General features: G+C 35.4%; 1 protein-coding gene across 1 annotated transcript; it reads right to left on the reverse strand.

Moving 5' to 3' along the window:
- Window positions 1–434: 434 nt before the first annotated feature.
- Alx1 (ALX homeobox 1) lies at window positions 435–21,309 on the reverse strand. Its single transcript, XM_051172949.1, has 4 exons — window positions 20,837–21,309; window positions 17,624–17,928; window positions 14,708–14,836; window positions 435–997 (listed from the first exon to the last, which is right to left on the reverse strand). Exons 1-4 carry the CDS (start codon window positions 21,060–21,062, stop codon window positions 677–679), a joined length of 981 nt encoding a protein of 326 aa, XP_051028906.1. The 5' UTR covers window positions 21,063–21,309; the 3' UTR covers window positions 435–676.
- Window positions 21,310–21,794: the final 485 nt, after the last annotated feature.

Consider the following 21,794-nt stretch of genomic DNA (forward strand, 5'->3'; position numbering starts at 1 on the left):
TAAATCACACATGGATACTTCAGTTGTCACCTTTAGCCACATGGCTGCAAGAAACCGTGCCCAGATACTCTGTGCAAATACCCATCAGTTTAGAAAAGTGTTTTCCCCCACTGAGTGGAAATTCACTAAAACGTTGAAAGGTTTAAAAAAATTTTTTTGAGGCTGCAAGAGAGCATACGACCATTGTGTCTTCGAGCCAAAGAAGGGGAAATAGTGTTAGCTCTCAAAGCAACTGTGATCAATATTGCCCTTTTTCCCCAGGGTGTTTCCTCGTTTATCAGGTATCATTTTACAAGGGATTTCTTGTTATACAGAACTAGCATAAATCAATCTATCACAGAAGGATTTGTTTAATACATTTATTCCTTTCAGAAGTTGCATGACCATATTTCATTGACTTGTACAATATGAAAAAAAAAAAAAAAAAAAAAAAAAACCTTACTACTAAAACAGAGTTTGTGGAGGCTGGTGCATGCTAAACCTATTTCGTCCTTTCAGGGGTCCATTCTTGGATTTTAATGTTAAATAATAACAATCATTCATGTAAGCTGGTCTCACCGTATATCTTGACCTTTAGCCCTTCCACACACAGCAGCTTATTGTGGTACCCTTTAAATATGAAAAATAAGAATGTTTTTACTTTGCTATGAAAAGAAAAATAAAAGAGTACTGTATGTTACATGGCCCATGAAATATTGGCGGTGTGCTCCTTGGCTTTCATTCTCAGGACAGCAATACTGGAAGACCTCCTTTCAAATTCTGGCTTTGTTTCAAACGCATGTCCGTTGGTAGCCCCCGTGAGAAGAGAGTCAGTGAAAAAATTGTTGAGGGGCACATGGCTGAACTGATTCTGGTGGTTTGAAAACCCCGTGTAACCGGAATCTGTCCGAGGCGAGTGAGAATAAGGTGTCATGCAGGAGGACGCGTCACGTGGTAACATGCATGACGTAACCACAGAACCACCACTTGCATTTCCTGCCCACAAATTGTTCTGAATCTGGAATATATAAAACAGCGAATATTACATTCACACATTCTCGCTTTTACATTCTCACTTTCTTTAGGTTTACAAAGCTGGGTTAGCAATTCATTATTTCTCCCTATTAGGAATTCCATAATTTCGTTCTAAGCATTCAAAACAATGACTAAAAAAGAAAATTAGAAATTCTTAGTTGTCTTTTAAACAATAATAGACCATCATAGCTCACATACATAACCACAGCAAATACTGTCAACACAAGAACACTTCTTACACGTTATTTTTGTAGTCATGAGTTTAAGATACTTATAGGACATTTAGTCATGATACATGGCATCTCCACCTCTTTAGGGAAAGAGCTTAAAACATGGTCTTAAGTTTAAAGATAATATTCATCTCTCTAAACACAATGAAGCAGCTGTGTTTTTTCCAGTTCTAAAAATGGACTCAGTCAGCACAGCAATTTTTGTTGGAAATCATTGTTGACTTTTAAGCAGTGTTGTCTGAAATATTTTTAATTGAACTCATTTAGAAAGTATTTTTCCTCTCATTGATTCTTGTGTCCTATATCTACCCTTCAATAAATTACTCTGAAAGTCTGAAATATACAAAATTGGATCATTTATTCTACTCTTATATAAGATATAGGGAATTCAAAACAGACAGGTTACATGTAAAACAAACATAATTTTAAAGCGTAAACTATTGCAAAATAATGGAAGGGCAGATGAAAACAGAAAATGTTGGGAAAGAGGTATGTGGGTATAATTAAAGTGCCACATAACATAGCATAGCATGTACAATACAATTTGTGCCCAGGAAATTAAACGTTCATATTACTAAATCTCAAAAGAAAATGATTAGATATGATAATACCACCAAGCACAAATTTTTCAAAATTAATAGTATGCAAAAAGAACACTAAGTAGAATCTTAAAAATGCACATTTTAAATGAAAAGTATCTCAATTATAATAGGCAAGCTATTTAAACAACAATTAAAAAAAACAGATCATAAGAATTAGTGGGAGACACATGGAAAATCAGGACAAACAGAGAAGAGAAAAAGGAAGAGCGGAGACTGTAACCTGGAATAGCAAAGAGACACAGCCTCAGGAGATGAAATAAAACAAATGTATGTGCTTTTTTTTTTTTTTTTTTTTTTTTGTCTTGTGATCTTTTTGTCTTGTTGTCTGAAACAGACCCTGGCTACATCCTCTAGATGTGCCTGGAATTTGCCATGTAGCCCAGGCAACAGCAGAGCTCCCAATCCTTCTGCACCAGTTAGTACTGAGATAACAAGGATGCACCATCACTCCAGGCATGTTGCTTTTGACAACCTGTTTATAATACATTTAAACTAAACAGGCACCGCTATGTATTGTCACCACATCTAGCTTTTTTTTTTTTTTTTAGTAAGTCATGATTTTAAAAATGGAACCATTAGTAATTATGATACATATGGATGTCCTGTAAGTTGCATATTCCAGACTTGGACATACAGCCTCTGAAGTATTCTTACAAAACCCATGATGAATGTCATTCCATGACAGCTTATATTCTATACCAGTAGGAAAATATATTCCTAAATTTAACTCACACTGAAAGAGAAGTTACTTTGTCTCTCAACACAGGATGATATACCTTTTCCAAAATAGGAAAGAAAATACAAACATACTATGAATGTAACATATATATAATTGCTGATTGTTTCCTGGTTCTGCTTGCTATAGGTAGTTTATTGTATGTATGTGTAATAATATAAATGTGTGTATATATATAAAGTAAATGTAAACAACTGATTTTAACACTTTTGTGGGGTTTCCATGAACAACAAAATACTTATTCCTGTATTTCCTAAAGATATATATTATAAATATATTTAATTTTTCTTTGAAATTATCTGTATCTTTATGTAACTGTAGATATAAATTCACAGAGTGGACTGGTATACCTACATTTAGATGTGTATAATGTTTGCATATTTGAATAATCCTTAAATCACTATATGCTGTTTTGTTTTACTGTTGACTTACTTCTCTATACCCATTTTACCTCAGTCAAAATGATTGCTAGTTTGTGTATCTGAAACCAACAACAGGGCTGTTAATGTCCTTGCTCTATCAGACTAGCTCTCCTAGTGTAATCTGTATGCTTTTCTCAACATTCAATCACACATTGTAAAATATTGCAAGAGCCACAGAAATGTGTCTGAAAAAGGAAGGTAAGCATGTTTGCTTATTTAAAAATAGTGATAGGGAACATTTACTTGCTTTTCCTATTAAAGTATTTATTAATTTATAATGCCTTTAAAATTTATTATAGTCATCAATTATATTTCACATGCATAGAAATGTGTTTCCTGGCAGGTAACACAGCAAAAGCAAGGGGGTCAGGCAAAGAAACAATCCATAAACTTAAATTAAGAAAATATTTAGTCAGGAAAGAATTAACATTAATCTTCTTGTAAACTCTTCAACATTAATCTACTTGTAAATATAACTTCATAAGTTATAACTGATAGGTTTCCGTAGCAAAACTTCAGGTTCAGTTATAGGACAATATCCCCTAAGAAAATGTGATTTTATTTTTTCTAAAATATTTCCTCTGGGTATTTATATATTTGATGAGGATGGCCACTACCTAGCACATGACAGTTAATGGGTGTTAGCTAATTGCTGTGTGCAGCATAAACTACAAACACTTTTATTTTAACACACAAATACATGGATATTTTACTATCTGTTTTCTGTAGAAAGTTAGTCTTAAAAAAAAAAAAAAAAGACCTTAAGACTTTTACCCACAACTGTGTAATCAATAAGGTCAAATATGACCCAAGGAAATCTAAAGAAATTCTGAAACAATATGTTTATTTTTACAAGTCATAATTGCTTATTTATTTGTGCATACTCCAAACTCTGTAGTTCACAGGTTCTACTATTTTAAGGTGTATCAAATGATTGCTGATTGTAATTATACCCTGGCCTACAAAAATATTTAATAAACCCATAACAAAGTATATTGAAATACTATCAAGCTCATAAGAATGAAAAATGTAAACAGACCCATTTCTTCAGGTATGATAAACATTGGGAACTAGTTGGATTAATATTTTAATGTGTGTTCATGTTTGCAAATTTACCACAAACATAACCGCAACAAAAATCATATTTATATTCCTCTATCTTGCTATCTATATTTACATACAGGACTTTTTGTCATCAGAAGGTATTTTCCATCACAGATGCATTTTATAGTTACTTATTCTTTAAGAATATGATATCAGCTCATGTGATCTATATCAAAATGACAGGAATAATATGCACTACTTTTTAAAAAAATCAACTGAAATTAAGAAACACTTCTGGAGTCCAACTTCCAATTGTAATTATACTCTCAACTGTGTTGATTTTATTCATTCCCTGTGACTATTGGTTCTACTGCTTTCTTACAAATTCCATCCTTCCATTATGCGCCACAAAATGACACTATGTGTTTCTTACATATGAAAAGATTAAGGTGTCATTTGGCAACTGTGACCAAATCCCCGTGTTTGTTGTTAATTTTTCTTCAATTATGTGCTGCAAAATGACACTAAGTACTGCTTTCTTATATATGAAAAGATTGAGTTGTCATTTGGCAACTGTGACCAAATCCCGGTGTTTGTCTTTAATTTTTCTTCAGGTTGTCTTCTCGAGCCCTTTCAATCACTCCCCAAATGTCAGTGGCTCTAGACTGTCTCACTGATTGTGTTCAGCTGCCTTCACCTTAATCAACACGCAGCACGTGCACGTGACCCAACCGTAGGAGAGGAGATGTGCAGCTGCCATCCTTGCTGTAAATCACCTATTTTTAATAGGTTAATGCTTGAAGGCAATATGTGATAAAACAGCTAAATCCAGTGCAGTCCAAGCAAGCTCTCATCTCGCCTATGTATATGCCAATTCTATTAAAGTGTGTACTGGAATCAACAAATTGCGTCGTCTAAAGTTGTTCATCGCTTCCTTGCCAATGGCAAACCTAAGAAATATCATCTCCCACTCATTAGTAAAAAATGCTATACTTTATTAATTTTGGAATAAATAGTAAATTTTTACTTCTAAATGGGGTAAATTTCTTTTTGGACTATTTCACAGGCATGATAATGGAAATACCCTGTGCCAACTGGTTATTTGAATTGTTTAGGGATCTCTAAACTGCGTAATATTCACATGTTGCACAAACTCCTGCCACAAACATTTGTCATATTCACACACACACACGCGCACACACACGCACACGCGCACGCGCACACGCGCGCACACACACACGCACACACACGCACACACACATGCACACGCACATGCACACACGCACACGCGCGCACACACACACACGCACACGCACATACACACACGCACACGCACACGCGCACACACACACTCACACACACACACACACACACACACACCTCATGCACATTCACATTAACCTTATATATCATGTGTGCACATTTTCTTTTGGGAGCTAAATTAAACACTTTGAGAGTAAATAATGTTGGAACTCACAAGAAGCATTTATAGTGATGTTAGCGCAATGCTTTCTTTACCCTAAAAAAAAAAACCCAAAATAAATTGTGTCTTCTCCCTTGGACAACTATTTACATTAATTAATTGTTCTGTACATATTCTGTTTTCACTACACATTTGTTACCCCATTATCACTATGTAACTTGACAAATTATGTATACGTTCTTCAGAATAAAAATATCCATTTTGACGAATGTAGTTTAATTTTCTAAAACTAGTGCATGCTTTACTAGTACTTCTCCTATTGTAAAGGTCAGCTGACAAAACACTAGTAACCTCGTTCTCAGAAGTCACTGGCTGCCTTTTCCATCCATCAGTTTTTCAATCATGACATCAATAAGTCACCAGCACGAACAAAGTCTGTCTTTGTAAATAATTTGTTTGATTACAGTGGCTGAAAATCTCTAACCTGAGTTAATTGATGAACGAAAAGACTAATTCAGATAAAAATGAGGTCCTGGCATTGATTCTTACTTATTAGCTCTAATTTTAATATATTGAGAATAATATATCAAATATAATATTTTAATCAATTTCATTTTTTAATTCTTAATGTATACTTATTAGGTATACAATGTGATAAATTGGACGTTATATAAATTGCACATTCATTAGAAGATCATCTACTAAAATAGTTTTGTCAGTTTGCTTTTTAAATAAAATTCCATTGTGGAAATGCAGACATGGATTTGGAATAAATAAGAGGTAAATGTGCTATTTCCATTTTAAAATCACTATTAAATGCAAGAATATGATGCTGACAACCTAAGAAAAAGCTATACAACACACTATCCTATCACTGAAAACCCAAAAATACTGTTTCATAAGAAATTTAATGCCTAGAATTTTTTAAAGTAGCATCACATAAATGTGTTTAAATTATTGCTCAAATAAATTATCTGGCACAGTCATTAACATTTGATTTTTTGACTTTAATGTTGCATGCATTCTTAACTTTTATAGGAATTGTGATAACTGAAAAGGTTATATATAAGAAATCTCTCACTTTCCTAATTAACTCAGTTATGAAAGGAATAAATAATGAAATTTAATCTCTGCTGTTTTATTTTTATGGAGCAACCAAGGTCATTTTCTGGACATATCTTGCACTGTTTCTTCAAGGACTTTAATGTGTGCATGACAGTTTGTTATTTTTATTAACAATTATTTTATTAAATTTACAATTACATGGGAAATAGAATATGATTTTTTGTTCATAAAGTCTACTTTATGCATGTAAAATCTATAATGTGAAACAAATACGCAAATGTATTGATTTTCATAAGATATTTTTAATCTTACCTATTCCACTCTGGAGTCATAGACTAGCCTTGACTTTCTTCATTGAAACCTGACCAAAGCTATTAGCTTTATTCTTGTTGCTACATTAGGACAGAGTCCCACTATTTAGCCTTGGCTGGCCTAGAGTTTCCTCTGTAGACCAAAGTTGGCCAGTTCATAAAGATGTGCTTGCATCTGCCTCATGAGTGCTTGTATTTAAAGCATGACCCACCATATCTGATACATTTATTCATTTTTGAGCTGGATTTTATATATCTTCTTATTTTTAAATATTTTGATATTAAAATAAAATACATAGCTGGGCGTGGTGCGCACGCCTTTAATCCCAGCACTTGGGAGGCAGAGGCAGGCGGATTGCTATGAGTTTGAGGCCAGCTTGGTCTACAAAGCGAGTCCAGGACAGCCAAGAATACACAGAGAGACCCTGTCTCAAAAAAACAAAAATAAATAAATAAATAAATTAATTAAAATACATTATTTTTCTTCTTTCCTTTCTTTCTTCCAACACTTCTATGTACAAATCCTTGATTTCTCACAAACTCAGGGCCTCCATTTATTTAATTGTTGCTATGCTTATGCACACACAAACACACACACTGTACTAAAGATAAAGTTTGATTTTTTAAAAAATAACTTGATTTTTATACCATTTTTGTTTAATACCTATGATTTATTCTTTAAAATATCTGTAATAACATGAGGAATAAAGACAGCATTAGAGTATCAAGTCTCTTCTTGGTAACCTGCTGACCAAGAAGAGACTTGATACCCTATGAGCAAATACAGGGGGAGGTAATCCCCCTCAGGAACAGTCATAGGGGAGGGAAATAAGGTGAAAACGGGAGGGAGGGAAGAATGGGAGGATACAAAGGATGGGATAACCATTGAGATGTAACAAGAATAAATTAATAAAAAATAAATAAATAAAAGTGCCTAAAAAAAAACAGCATTAGACCTAATAATTAGATGTCATTTCAAAAAGATAGCACTATCTAAATTATATACGATACAGGCAAAACTGTAAATCAGAAGACAAAATTCTATAGCAATGAAAGTAAATCAGATTTTAATTCCTCAGTTATACTAGACAAGACAAGCTTTACTTCCCATAGGACTCTTCTCAATTCTTCCAAGAAATTATAGATATATATGCTAATATTATATATATATATGCTAATATTTCCTTTCATTCTTGTCTTGTGTATTCTTGTAATCTATTCAATCAACTGTTCTTTCTTTTTAAGATATGAGTTCAAAAAACACATTAGTTAAATCTAATATTCTAACAATGGGCAGCTACTTATTCTAAGCAATGAAAAGAGCCATGAAATCATATTAAATTACAATTTGAGATTTGCAAATACAAGTTTTTAATAACCAAAAAATGTGTGCATTATTTCTTTGAATGTTATTCTTTATATCTACATATTTTAGCACAATTAAAATAAATAAAACTTTTAAATAAAAAATTATGTACTTCAACAACATGGAAAAATTTAAATATAACTGTCTACAACTAGCTGCACTTGGATAAAAGGGATATTGATAAAATATCTAATAAAACTCATTATTTTTAGCATATGTATAATATTCTCCATGTATATTTATGAAAGCATATATATTTACACATTAAATTAAAACAGTAGCTTTATCCATTATGAAACTATACTTATTTGTGTAATATACAACTCCCTGTGTTCTACTGATTTTAAAAATTATAAATAGTGAAAGTTCTGTAGTATCAATATGATTTGTTGACCTAGTGATGGTGTGGTTTCTGTCCTTGCTGTAACCTTTCATGACTGACCATACCAGAGTTATTTTATAGACTAAGAGTATTTCTTACTCAATACACCAACTATAACTTTGTGGTTAATTATTTTAAGAGATAATTACTTCATTTACTTTAAAATTCTGAGGAATAATAAATAAGTGATAAAATGTGGTTATATATACATTTGTTAAAATGGACTACTGACGGTTCTCTCACCACAGATTATATAAAACCTCGTTTATATTTTAGATCATAAAAATAAGACAAAATAATGACTTCAAACCTTTTACTGAAACTCTTTGTGAAAAGAGAACATTACCAGTGGTATTTTGATCTTACTTACATACCCAGACTTCTAAAGTTATCCTATTTGGTTGTGCTAACTTAACCTGCAAATTGTAGTTAAGGAAATGTGATTTTTTCCCCCTAAGTCCTTAAATAGTGATTTTACTCTTATAGGATGAGATAAAATGCTACACTTTTAAAAGAGCAAGTAGGAACTTGGAAATAAATATTAATGACTTACATGTCCATTTACTAGGAGCTCGTGGTGTGCAAAGCACTGTCCTGAGGACTTTGCATAAACTATTTTATTCAACATTCACAAACATCATGTGAACTTTTATCCTCATACTCTAAGTGAGGAGAAATGTTCCTAGAAGGTAATTCATTTGCCAAAAATCTGAAAGTGATTAAGCGGTAAAGTCAGGGTTTGAATGCAAAGCATTAGGTTAACCCTGGGATCCCCTCATATCCCAGGACTGAGCTCCAATGAAAGCAAGTAAGTAATGGCTTTTATATTCAGAACTCATTCTAACCCTCAGGATAGAGGAAAAAAATCATCATCAGTTGTAGTACCAACACCCCCTGTACTAGCCTTAGACATAATTCTAAGTTTGCAAATAATGACTCTAGGCAAGTTCATAACACCGTAAATGTCTCTGTAACCCAAATGGAGCCTAACAGTGTGGAAATATCAATCCTTAGACCTGAACAGAGAATATCACCTTCTTCAAATACTATTTTTAAGAATGCTTTAGTTTTGTGAAGTATAAATAAATGGATATCTAATGTTGATAAGTTCTTCCTTGCTTTTTAAATCCAAGTCTATAACCATTTAAGTCTCTAGTTAGTTGGGTCTAGTTTCTCTGCAAAAATGTGTGTGTAACCTAATAAACTTTATCTGGCTTGTGATCTACATACAAAGCAGAGGACTTTGTCTTAATCATTCACATATCCTTCATGCCTAAACCATCAACTAGCATGTATTTGTTGAGAAGATGTAAAGAATTTTGAAATATTAATATGATGAAACTGGGTCTAAAAATATCTGTAGTCTATTAGAGGAATTGGGGAGGGGTCAGTTGCTTAAACTGAAAGCACTGCTTCTGATAGAGATTACAGAAAGCATCTGCTTTACTGATATTTCTTTTTGGTTTAATGATTAAAAATATTAAAGTAAATCAGTAGTTTTATTTACATTTGTTTACTGTTTAATTGTTGGTTTGCTACCACAGCAGTACAGAACTGATTGAAAACTGGGCTGTAGTTTTAAAAGATTACGTTGCAAACTGTAGGGGAACTATGTATACCAGGCATTTCATTTTCTCTGAAAGGGCTCTGATAGAGGGAGGATGGAAGAGGATCATGGAGGAAATATTGCATGGGTTGGGAATACAATTTTCATAGACAAACAGAATCCATACAAACAATGAGAATGCATTAAAACAGTAAAGCCCTGGGCATCAAGTAATTTAGCTTGACCACATTATTGCCAAAGGCAATAATTGTATACCAAAGCAAAGACTTGTTTCCTTCTTTCTTTCTTTTTCTTTCTTTCTTTCTTTTTTTGAAATCTGTGTATGCGTGTATTCCTGTAAGCATATGCTTGTGAGTACAGGTACCCAAATTCCTGGCAGCTGTGAGTCCTTAGATTTGGTGCTTGGCAGTCCGTCTTATGCTCTTACTAAACCAGCTCTCCAGCTGTGAACTCACAGCGATCCTATGATATCTGCTTCTTAAGTGTTGGACTAGAAGTATTTAGTTATTTGGTTGATTGGTTGGTTGGTTGGTGGTTGGTGGTTGGTTGGTTGGTTAGTTAGTTAGTTAGTTAAAAGGGTTTTTGAAGCCCAGGCTGGGCCCCAAACTCAACTAAAGATGATCTTGTACTCTTGTTCATTTGCCTTCCATATGCTGTTGAGTGCTGGGTTTATAGATATTAACCACCATGTTTAGTTTTAAACAGTTTTCAGCACATTGAAAAGTTCACCTTCACTTTTGTTACTCTAGACATTATATAGCTCCTCTTGTTCATTTGCAGAGAGAGAGAGAGAGAGAGAGAGAGAGAGAGAGAGAGAGAGAGAGAGAGAGAGAGAGAGAGAGAGAGGGAGAGGGGGAGAGAGAGAGAGAGAGAGAGAGAGAGAGAGAGAGAGAGAGAGAGAGAGAGAGAGAGAGAGAGGCAGAACTTTAAAAATCACATTCTAAAATGTTTCAACATTATTTTTACACCACTTTTTTTATGAACTTTAAAATGGTAAAATTTTTGATTTGCAAAACAATAAAGTCACATGGTCAGAATTGAGCACTCCCTTATGTGATGTATTTAGAAGACACTATTACAAAAATAGCCCTTGATTCCTGACCTCAGATAATGTGGACTCAAGTGACTCTATGACTGTAAAAAACACACATAATGACTGGGTTAAAATAACACCTGGACTGCCCACTTTCACTGATAGCTGCAGAGTGACGTTGTTGCTTCAAAGTAATGGAAACCAGCTGAAACGAGTATTTAAAGCGTGTTCTAATCACTGCTTACTATTTATGTCCTCCACAGACACCTTTCTGCTAGGCACAGTGATTTTCTTTTTCTGTACTTCAAAATATGTTTTAAACCCTTTCTGTTTTTCCTGTATTTCTGTGTATGCTTTTGCTTTCCTGCCAAATCGTTAATTCTTCATTTCTGTCCTGCCTCCAACATTTTCCAGCTTTTAGCTTTTCTGTAGCTAATACTTTTTTTTTTCTTTCTGTAATTAGTAACAGTACCAAATTTAGTGTCTTACTGCACTGAGTTGTTGGATTCTATTTCAGTACCTATTTCTCCCAATATATGCTTCTATTTTCAAGTTGCATGATAGAAAAATTTCCTTTAGGCTGAAGCTTGGGAGACCTAATTTTGGCATAATTTTTTCAAAGAAACTAAAACCAGTCTACTCTATGCTTTTAAGTTAAAGGAGACTTCTACCCTGTCTTTTCCCAGCATTTACATATGTATGGTTTCAGAATTCCTTAGCCCGCCCCCACATTAAAAATGAATAATGAACAGTGTGAGACACTGTAACAATGTTCATTTTATAGGCATCTATTTCATCAGCAAAATAAATTCAATACAATTTCTCTGTTTTCATAATTTGGTATTGCTAATCTATTCAAATGACATGGAAGGTTCAAAACTAATAAATATAAAATTCCTATAATTTGTGGAAGCAAAAAAAGTAACTATTCAATGTTCACCTGGGCATATCATATTCCCTTCCTGTCTTAGATATGAGGCTACCATATTGTGTTAACTGATGTCCAAAGCTTTTAGGTGAAGTATGTCAACAGTAATCTAATGCAGTCAAGAGGAGGACTAGTCTTTCAGTGTTTCAGGCCTTCACAAAGATTTTAATTGGTGCCAGACCCCATTCAACATGTTTTATAAAACACCAAATAAGAAAGGGGAGCCAAAAATAAGCTAGCCAATAGCCAGGAAGATAAAATAGAAAATACAAACAGGGTCCAAGGCAAAGGGATGGAGACAAGCAGCAGTATTCAAAATGAAAAATTTCAGTCAAGAATTGCACAGGAAACTTACTAAGTACTTCTTAAATTCTACTTGAAAACAGTAAATGACTTGGCATCTTTCTCTTCTACAGTCTTCAGTCAGTGGGCTCAAAATGATATAAACATGCTGTCGCACTAGTTTATTATTTTGCTGGCTTGGGGTACATTCCTCACTTCCCTGAAGTGAATTGCAGATTCTAACAATGGAACTCATGGTAAAGGCTCTTTCATAATTATGTTGGGGATAATTCAAAGACTTAACTTTGTTCCTTTGGAAAGATAGTCTATTGTATGAGTTAAGGTCAGCCTTAAACAACTATATAAACAACAAAATAAAATGATGTCAGCAGGCTGAACGTGTGTGTGTGTGTGTGTGTGTGTGTGTGTGTGTGGTGTGCTAATGAATGCAAAAATAATAATAACTAAAGAAGACATCATGAATTTGAGATGAGTGGGAGTGGGGGACTTGGGCGGAAATGGAGGGAGAGGTAAGGGTGAAGCAATATGGATATAGGATTCATATATGAAGTTCTAATAAATATTTAAATTGTGTTTTCAAAAGGGTCTTGCGTGAGGCAAAATGAACTCTGGTCAAACTTGTTCTCATCACAAGTGAAAGTAAGTGTCTGCCTCCTGTTTCTGTACTTCATCTCGTTCATGTGAGAAATGGAGAAATTAATGCCTATTATGCAAGGTCGTTGTTTTGGGGAAACATGTTACTATGTAACCTTCTGAGGACACGGCGTGGCAGTTTCTCTTCTCATGAAGCTTGCAGTCTAAAGGGGAAATATCTTCATAACATTTTGCTTTGAATTCAGCTAGTTACCCAAAAATATGAGGTTAATGAAATTTCACTAGCTCTGTGAATATAAATAGGCAGAAGACAGCCATGCTTTCAACCAGGTAACTGCTTTCAGATAAATTTTACAGGACATAAGATATACTAGTAGAAGCATGTGGCAATGATTCAAATAATTTCCATAATACCTATCTCTTGAAGCCTGCTGGGGAAAGGCTGAGCCATAGCAATTGCTTATTGCCTGCCCTGTAAGGCACCATTGATGTGTTCATGGGCCAATTTCTTAACATAACCAGGCTTGTTTTTCCTAAGTTTTAAATTGAGGGAGCTGAACTTAGCAGTATCCAACATGCTTTTTATTTTTTTAATATATAAAATTATACAATGAATTGCAGTCTGTGTAGTGGAGAAGTTCCCCAAATCATTTTTTAAAGAGATTTTAACAACAAAAGAATAGAGAGAACACCCTTAGAGGGAGGAATTTACAAAGTAGGTGGGAATTTGCAGCTGAACAGAATGGCTATACTCACGTATGGAACTGAGATGATTTTGCTGCTGAAAGACCAAGGTATTTATCCAGAATACATTTCATATATGTTTCTATAGCAGTGTCTACAATGCATGCAGCAGTAAGTAAAGAGGAATAAAACAGTGCAGAGGACTGCCACGTCCCTTGCCTAACACCAACAATGCAGTTCTGGGTACCATTATTCCATATTAAGAAAATATGATATGATAGATTTCGAGAGGATAAAGCACAAGCACACATATTACAAAAGATAAAAGTGAAGGAAACATTATTGATCAGAAAGAGAAAAAAAAAAACAGAAAAGGAAAGATGAGGCTTTTTGAGATACAGTTGGAGAGCTTCCATTATAGAAAAATATTTCTTATGCATGGTGAATTTTTAAAATATGTCTATACATCATGAAGAATTAAATGTGCTCTTGAAAGAATAAGTTGTATGAAATCTGAAAAAAAAATAGGTTGTTAAAAGAATAAGGTTTTGAAATAGAGAAAAGGATTAAAAGACCACATTTAATATCAGTATTTTACATGTTGCCCAAAATTATGGCCACAGAGATTTTTAGGAGAGGCAATACAATTTTTAAAAAACTTAATGAGGAAAATTATCCTGAATAATTAAAATTCACAATAAGTTAAGATATATTATTAAATGCTATTTCTTTTTTTTTCTGCTTTTCTCTTTTTTGCAATGTATAACAAAGCCAAAAGGCACAGAACACTGAAAATTTTTCAGTGACTGACTCTGAAAGAAAAATAATACAAATAAATAAATAAACAATTTAGTAAATTAAAAATTTTGCTAAACATGGAAAAAGTTTTCTGGAGGTTAAATTATCACTCTTGATTATTGTAGGTACAATAAGCCCTAATTTCACCCTTTAAATCAGGCCACATCCACTGCCCATGATGAGCATTCTGTGTCATTGATCATACCTGTGGGTAGCTGTCAGTCCTTGGTAAAACTGATATGTCATAGGTCGCAGCAAAATGGCTTTTAGCTTGCTGTATTTGGCCATAACGTTCTCTTTTTCTCCACTTGGCCCTTCGATTTTGAAACCAAACCTAGTGTTATTTTTTTAAAAAGAGTATAGATTTAGTTGAAGAACATTACGTAAAGCAAACTTGACATTAAAAGTTTCAAGCCAGAAAGGAAAACCAAGCTTACGAAAGTTAACAATGAAGAAAATTCTTTACGTCAGAACTACGGCCACATGTTTCACTTCTCTTGTACTCTGATCTGATGGTACATCCATGAGGCAAAATAATTTAAGAGCAAGAACTAGACTTTTGACAAGTTCATTTACGCATATGTGGGTCTGTATTTTCATTTGTGGAAAATAATAAAGAAAATGTGTGAATAGGATCAGCCTTGTTCTCCTGGTTATTCATACCCTAATTGGCCGCAGGAAGCCTGAGAGACAATCTCATACCCATGCTTTCCTCCATCCAACACATAACACAGTTATTATATTTGCCTAGCAACAAATTATCTTGAAAACGTGTCATAAACTCAAGACCCTTCTGAGATACAGTTATATTTAGGTATCTTATAAAAATTAAAAATTGACATTTTATGTAAAATGGCTGGCAGCCGTAATAGCTTCATTACTTAGAAATAGGAAATTAACATGGCTTGTCTGTCATAAGACTGATAGTTGGACCTTCACATGAAGTTAGACTGTGGTTTTAAGACACACAACTGTAATTATTACATACAGTTACAAACACTTATAGATAGTAAAATAAGTGGGGCAGATGGAACCGAAGTACATAAATGCAATGCCTGTGTGTTACTTTGCCTCTCCCACGTCATTAAACTGTCTTTCATGATTTCTCTAGTTATAGCTTAGAAATCTTGGTCCAAAGAATTCTATCCCTAAGAAGAACCTGTAATCCTTGCTTCTTGTTCTTGAAAAATTTTGTATTCTAATCGTGCAACATTTAAAGAGGAGAAAAAGAAAATCCTATTTAAAGTTAAAGCTTTGATAATTTTGAGTAAATACCACCCAGACAGTGATCAGGAATTGCTCAATCTTCTTTACACAACTATATTCTCATTCAAATGAATTAGAAAGTTGGAAATCAAGCATAAGTAAATATAAAATTGCAGAAATCTTTTCATTAAACTTTAAATCTGTGTATGCTTTTTAATAATAAATTCTAATTTCATATATTTTATACCTTCACAACTCTCACTGCTACTTAATAGTCAGTCTAGGGCCTACATATATGTTGCAATCTTAATATTATTCTTTGAAGAATTTTCTGAAATTAAAGCAAGACTTTAAGAAATTACCTGCTAAGTCTCATTCTCAAGTTACATTGCCAGTATTAGACAGTACCCATAGTTTCCAGGGCAGGAACCAACAACATAAGAACACTCATTTTCCTGTACTCTACACAGAGAGGCACAAAGAATATTCTGGAAGTCATAAGTCTCTTTAAAATGGGTGTTGATTTCCACCCTCCTGTAAAATGCATGAAAGAGAACAACCTGAGTTAACATGGGTCAGGTTGGTTCTCTCTGCGTGTCCTCACACAGATATGAATCTGCACTGAAGGGGAAACATGCAGTGCCCAGCTGATCAGTCTGCATGTAAACATATTTTTTCTATGGTTACAAGTATAACTAATTTAAGTAATAGACACGGGACAAAAAACACATGCAGGCCTGGTGTTAATGCTACACAATTCTAATGTTTTCATTAGCGCAAACTTTCTCTGTATTATTTTGCTGGACTGTGATAGAATTACCATTTGCTTCAAGAAAGGGAAGCATAGCTTGTTGCCTGGCCTCCCAAATCACCACACGTGGTCAGCAATGACAAATGGACCATGTATGCAAACTAAATATTAACAAAAGAAAAAAATACAATTTACTCATCTTTCTATCCTAGTAGTCTATAAAAGGGGAATTCAATAACTTCCTACTTAAAGCAACACAAGTGTATGAAAAGAAAAGAGGTATTTCTTTTGAATTATTGCTGCCTTTCACGTGAGTACTTATTAATTGACAACTAATAAAGTACAATTTATAAACATCAGCACTAGCCACAATAAAATACTCCTGAGAAGTCGTGTAAAAGTTATCTAGATTAATTTTTTCTTTCAGGTTTTTAAAAATTACATTCATTGAACCTTCTGCTTCAATCATTTGACTAAACATTTTATAAATATAATCAAGTATATACAAAATTACTTAAACTGCATTATTAGTATTTACTCTGAAAAAATCTCCATAATTACTTTTATCTTTAAAACTAAAATCCAATGGTATGTATTGAAATGGTTGGGGCTTTAAAAACTCTAAAAGTTTTTACGCCATTTTGTGTGTCTTAAAATTTATTAGTGAAAATAATTTATAGTGTAGATAACTATTAATAGTTTGAGTTTGTGTTATTATTTCATTTTTCCATTACAATAATTGCAAATGAAATAAAGCTATAGATTTATGGGGAATATATATATATATATATACATATATATATTAACTGGTTTATAACCTAAAAAGTCTCCAATAGTTGAAAATAAAACAAAGAAGTAAACTAAATATATTTACTGAGAATTCTATGAATATATTTCACTTTTTAAAGTTATTTTCTTAACCAGAGATATGCTAACATTTTCTGTTTTTTTTAATTACTCCATTATTACTTTTCTGAAATAATTCTTGTCCCTATACCTAGTGAGATGTCAAATCTTTTGAAAGTATAAAGAAATGTTAATGGACCAATTTGCTCACATGTTGCTTTGGCACAAGAATGCTTCTTCTTCTTTTTAAACAAAATACAAGCATTGAATTATTCTAATGTTACCCCTCCCTGAAAGGCCACACCTTTTGGTGCTTACCTGGACCCTGGCCTCAGTGAGCTCCGTTCTCAGTGCGAGCTGTTCTCTGACGTATACATCCGGGTAGTGGGTTTTTTGGAAGACCTTCTCCAGCTCCTCCAGCTGCAAACTGGTGAATGTAGTTCGGTGCCTCCTCTTTTTGCTGCTGGATACATTGCTGTCACATTTGTCCCCAAGTTCATCCAGCTCACCCTTCTCTGGCATTCCTTTCACGGGAGACATCCTAAGGTTGTTGCAGCTGTCCATTGCTCGGTTCAGCTCCGTGTGAAGGGGCTGTCCTTCCACTTTCGTGATGCCATAGTTCACTGCACTCAGAGAGGAAAACAGCACTACTCAGGATGGCGTAACATACTTTGATGAGATGTTTAGTGTGAAATAATTTAGAGCATCAGGAAACAGGTCTGCTATTAATTCATATTGTATTAATTCTATCATCACATGATGTGCAATGTATAATTATTAATTCACTGCGGATCAGGCTCAAAGAGAGTTTTAAATGTGTACATGGACTAGCTTGCCAAAGTCCAAGATCTATTTTATATGGCTAATGAACTGCTTATGCATATAATTTATAATCCAATTAAAATAGTCAAATGAAAATTTGCTCCAGACTTAAAAAAAAAAAAAAGAAATTCTGAACAAGTATGACTTTTGAAATGTGTATGTACAATATTTATAGCATATAATTTTAGTTTTTACAGACAACAAAATTGAAAATGAAATTTCAAGTTTAAATAGTATCTATCTGCCAATATTAAATCAATTTCCAACACCCCACACACATAAAAAAGATTGCAATGGGATATGACTTCCATTGCATTTCACACGTTTGAACTCAATGAGTTACTCTTGTCTGATTTTAAATTTCCTTTAAAACGATCTACTACTTTTAAAAAATTCTTATCAAGTTCTGTAAATATTTTTATAGAAAGGTACAAAATTTAGGTAACTTTCTTTACATTAACATCTTGCATCCTTTGAATACTCATGCTTCCCTTTAACTAGTAAATACTTAGAACAAAAATTTATATTTTTTCTCTAGTAACTCTCAGAAGTGAAAATTTAAATAATTTAATAAATAATCTAAAATATGAGAAGCATCTTGCATTCTGTCAATTTCAGTAGTTTTCTTGATATCGGAGTTCAAGCTTGCACTATGACAAGAAACGAATTGCGTCATTAAAATTTACAGTTACATACTATGAACGTAAGGAAAGAGGAGGTAGTTAGGGATTTATTTGTGTTGTTGTTTTGTAAGGAAAACAAAGCCAATCCAACCAGAACACTAATTTCCAAAGACTGATCATACTTTTTTCATTTGCTTCTTTAAAAAGGGGTGGGTGTGGGATGAAGGGGGTGGGATTCCTCAAAACAGTTTGAAGAACCTTTTCGTGTGTTCTAAGACTATATTGAACTTTATTGCCTAGGTAACTTTTTTGCATATTGATTTAAGGAAAATGAAATTTAAAACTAAATATCAAGAGCGCTGTGAATGATGAACAATAAGGTTTTGTCTTAACAGACTAGAGTTAACCCGGGAACCGCGGCAATTAGAGAGGGGGAGGGGAAGCCGCAAAGACGCTGGGGGCAGGTCTAGAGAAAGACCGGCTTTTTCTCAAATATAGCTGGTAACCATGGTGTTCATTTTATTCAATATTTCCCCGTTAAATTTCTTCCAAAAAGGGAAATGATCATTTAAATATTAATGAAGCACTCCAAATCAACCACCACTTCTTTCTCCCTTTTCCCGACAATTTAAAACAGGGTAGTTTATCGAGTATTCTAAGCAGGCCACTACAGAACCATTTGTAAAAATCTTGTCAGTTCAAATAACTTCATGAATGCATCTAAGAATGCCGAAAACACAGATACGGCCGGCCGCCGAAATGTAACCAAGAAGCCGATTTTTGTTTGTTTGTTTGTTTGCTTGTAAAATTAGCTGTTCCAGTCTTTCCAAATAAATGATTGAACCCATTTAAACTTTCGTTTTCTTTAATATGTGCATATTTGTTGTGATCATACAAATCAAGTCGTCCCCCCCCCCGCACTGAATAAAATGAATAGAATATGAGATTCATTTAAAAATCTGTTTACAAGGTATTGAGCGAATGAGCGAATGAGAGTAAAAATGTCTTGCCAGATTTTTGAACCTCCGTTCAAATATGGGGTGGTGGCTTGTTGTAAATATTTCACACTTAATTCGTTTTTTGTTTTTTGTTTTTTTTTAAGCAGCCCGCTCCTAAGAGCTTAAGGGTGAAGTATACACCGTGATAAGGGAAAGTCCTCTTAGAATCCTAAACCTGCTTTAACTGTCATGATGTGAAATAATAGGTTTGTGCTGGGTTACGAGATAGAAAAAGATAGATGGTTTGTTTTGATAACATTTTGACTTGGAGATACTCTGGCATTCAAAGTTGAAGATTCTATCCAGAAACATTCCGAAAGGCTCGTTAGGTAGTATTTTATATGCAGCAAGAAAAATAGCGCAGAATTCAAGAGCGAGTGATTTTTATCAGGAATGCTTTTTCCAAAGTTAACGTGATTTGGTATTTAATAAAAACTTGTTTCTCTCATTGCAAACGCAATAAATAGAGGAAGAAAATATGCAGGAATCGCAAACGCACATAAGCTAATATACAGCAACAGAAAGACACCATTTTTACAATAAAAATAGCGTTTACTTCCAAGACAATAAAAATAGTTCTTTTGCTTCCCGCCCCCGCCCCCATCGCCACCACCAAAAAGAGCTCAAATATTTTAGTTCTCCTGCCCACTGTGTTGTCCAGTGGTGGCTTTCATGTCCTGGCGCCCTGGCACCCTGGCGGGTTCACAGCGGAGGCGCGCTATCTTGACTCAACAACGTTCTATTTAGCGCCCTGATAGCCCATACTGTAGTCCTGGTCAGAGCCCACTGCTGTCCAGTTGTGGACTCTACCGGAAAGCGAAATAGAATCACGCAAGATTTAGCTCCGGACCCCGGTTAGTTTCAGGAGTCCCAAAGCAGGAGAAAGTGCGCAGCTCCCGACCTCCCCCCACTCCCTCAGCAGTCTGGACCCCACGTCCCTTGGCTCTTCACTCCTACCCGCACTGTGCCTCCCTTCGGGGATGGGCAACTGAGTCTGAGGATCAGGCTGGAGCCCCTGCCCGGCCGCCCGGAAATAGCGGTAATGATGGGGTTGAGGCTGGGGCCAGGCCTGGGTCCTGGTGACTTACCGCTGCTGTCCTGACAGGGCGAGGTCCTGTCCAGGCGCACGTGATGCTCAGCCCGCGGCAGCGGCCCGAAGGCCTGCACGCATTTGCCTGCCGTCGCTTTGCCGTAAAAGGAATCATTGTCCAGCGTCTCCATAACGTGCTCCAACGCGCCTCCTGTGCCCATGTAAAAGTCACTGTTTTTACTTGGCGGGCTCTTAAGGGCAAATTTCTCACTTAGAAACTCCATAATCCTGGAAGGCTGTCCGCGAGCTCCCGGGGCGCGGGGAGGCTGGAGGGCGCTGGGGGAGGAGGGAGCGGTGGGCGGGAGGAGGGAGGGTCAGAAAGGAGGGAAGGGGAAGCTAGTCCCGCGACGCCAGGAGCTGCCCAGCTTCCAGACTCTTAATACGTCCCGGCTGCAGATGGGGCACCCGAAGTTGCTTTTATATCTTGAAACTCAGCTGGGCTCCTCCGGCAACCTCCCAGTCCTAATGAATATGAAAATAGGCAGGGACTAACTCCACCCCAGGGCCTCCTCCTCCCCCACCCCACCCCCATCTTTCCCACTCACCCAGGGCAGGGCGCGCCCCGGCCTAGTTCAGACAGACAGTTCCATTTCAGACAAATGCCAAGAGAGACAAGGCCCTGATACCCACAAACGTAGTCGCCTCAACAGTGGACTGGCTTTTCAGAGGAGCCTGGTGAGAACTCAGAGCGATTAACCCTCCACTCCCAGCGCCCTGCCAGGCTATCCCCCGACCCCCACCCCACCCCAAAGCACCCGCTATCCACCCCGCCCCCAAGCAAGCCACTCACTCCCAGAAGATTTAGAGGCATCTTAAGAACTTGAAAGGAAGTATTGCTCTAAAGAGCTTTTATTTCATCCGTAAATCGTTTACGTGGAAGATGCACGTTAATCTGAGCCCGAGACTCCGGATATAGAGGCAGCCCTTAACCGGGTTGCTGGTGGAAAAGGGGCCGA

The sequence above is a fragment of the Acomys russatus genome, chromosome 31, assembly GCF_903995435.1.
Source record: "Acomys russatus chromosome 31, mAcoRus1.1, whole genome shotgun sequence".
Taxonomy (NCBI): Eukaryota; Metazoa; Chordata; class Mammalia; order Rodentia; family Muridae; genus Acomys; species Acomys russatus.

Coding starts and splice junctions, on each gene's coding strand:
- Alx1 (XM_051172949.1), bottom strand. CDS start 21,062: ATGGAGTTTCTAAGTGAGAAATTTGCCCTTAAGAGCCCGCCAAGTAAA. Junction 17,929..20,836: donor GCCCTGTCAGGACAGCAGCG/GTAAGTCACCAG, acceptor CTCTGAGTGCAG/TGAACTATGGCATCACGAAA. Junction 998..14,707: donor GGACTGACAGCTACCCACAG/GTATGATCAATG, acceptor TATATATTCCAG/ATTCAGAACAATTTGTGGGC.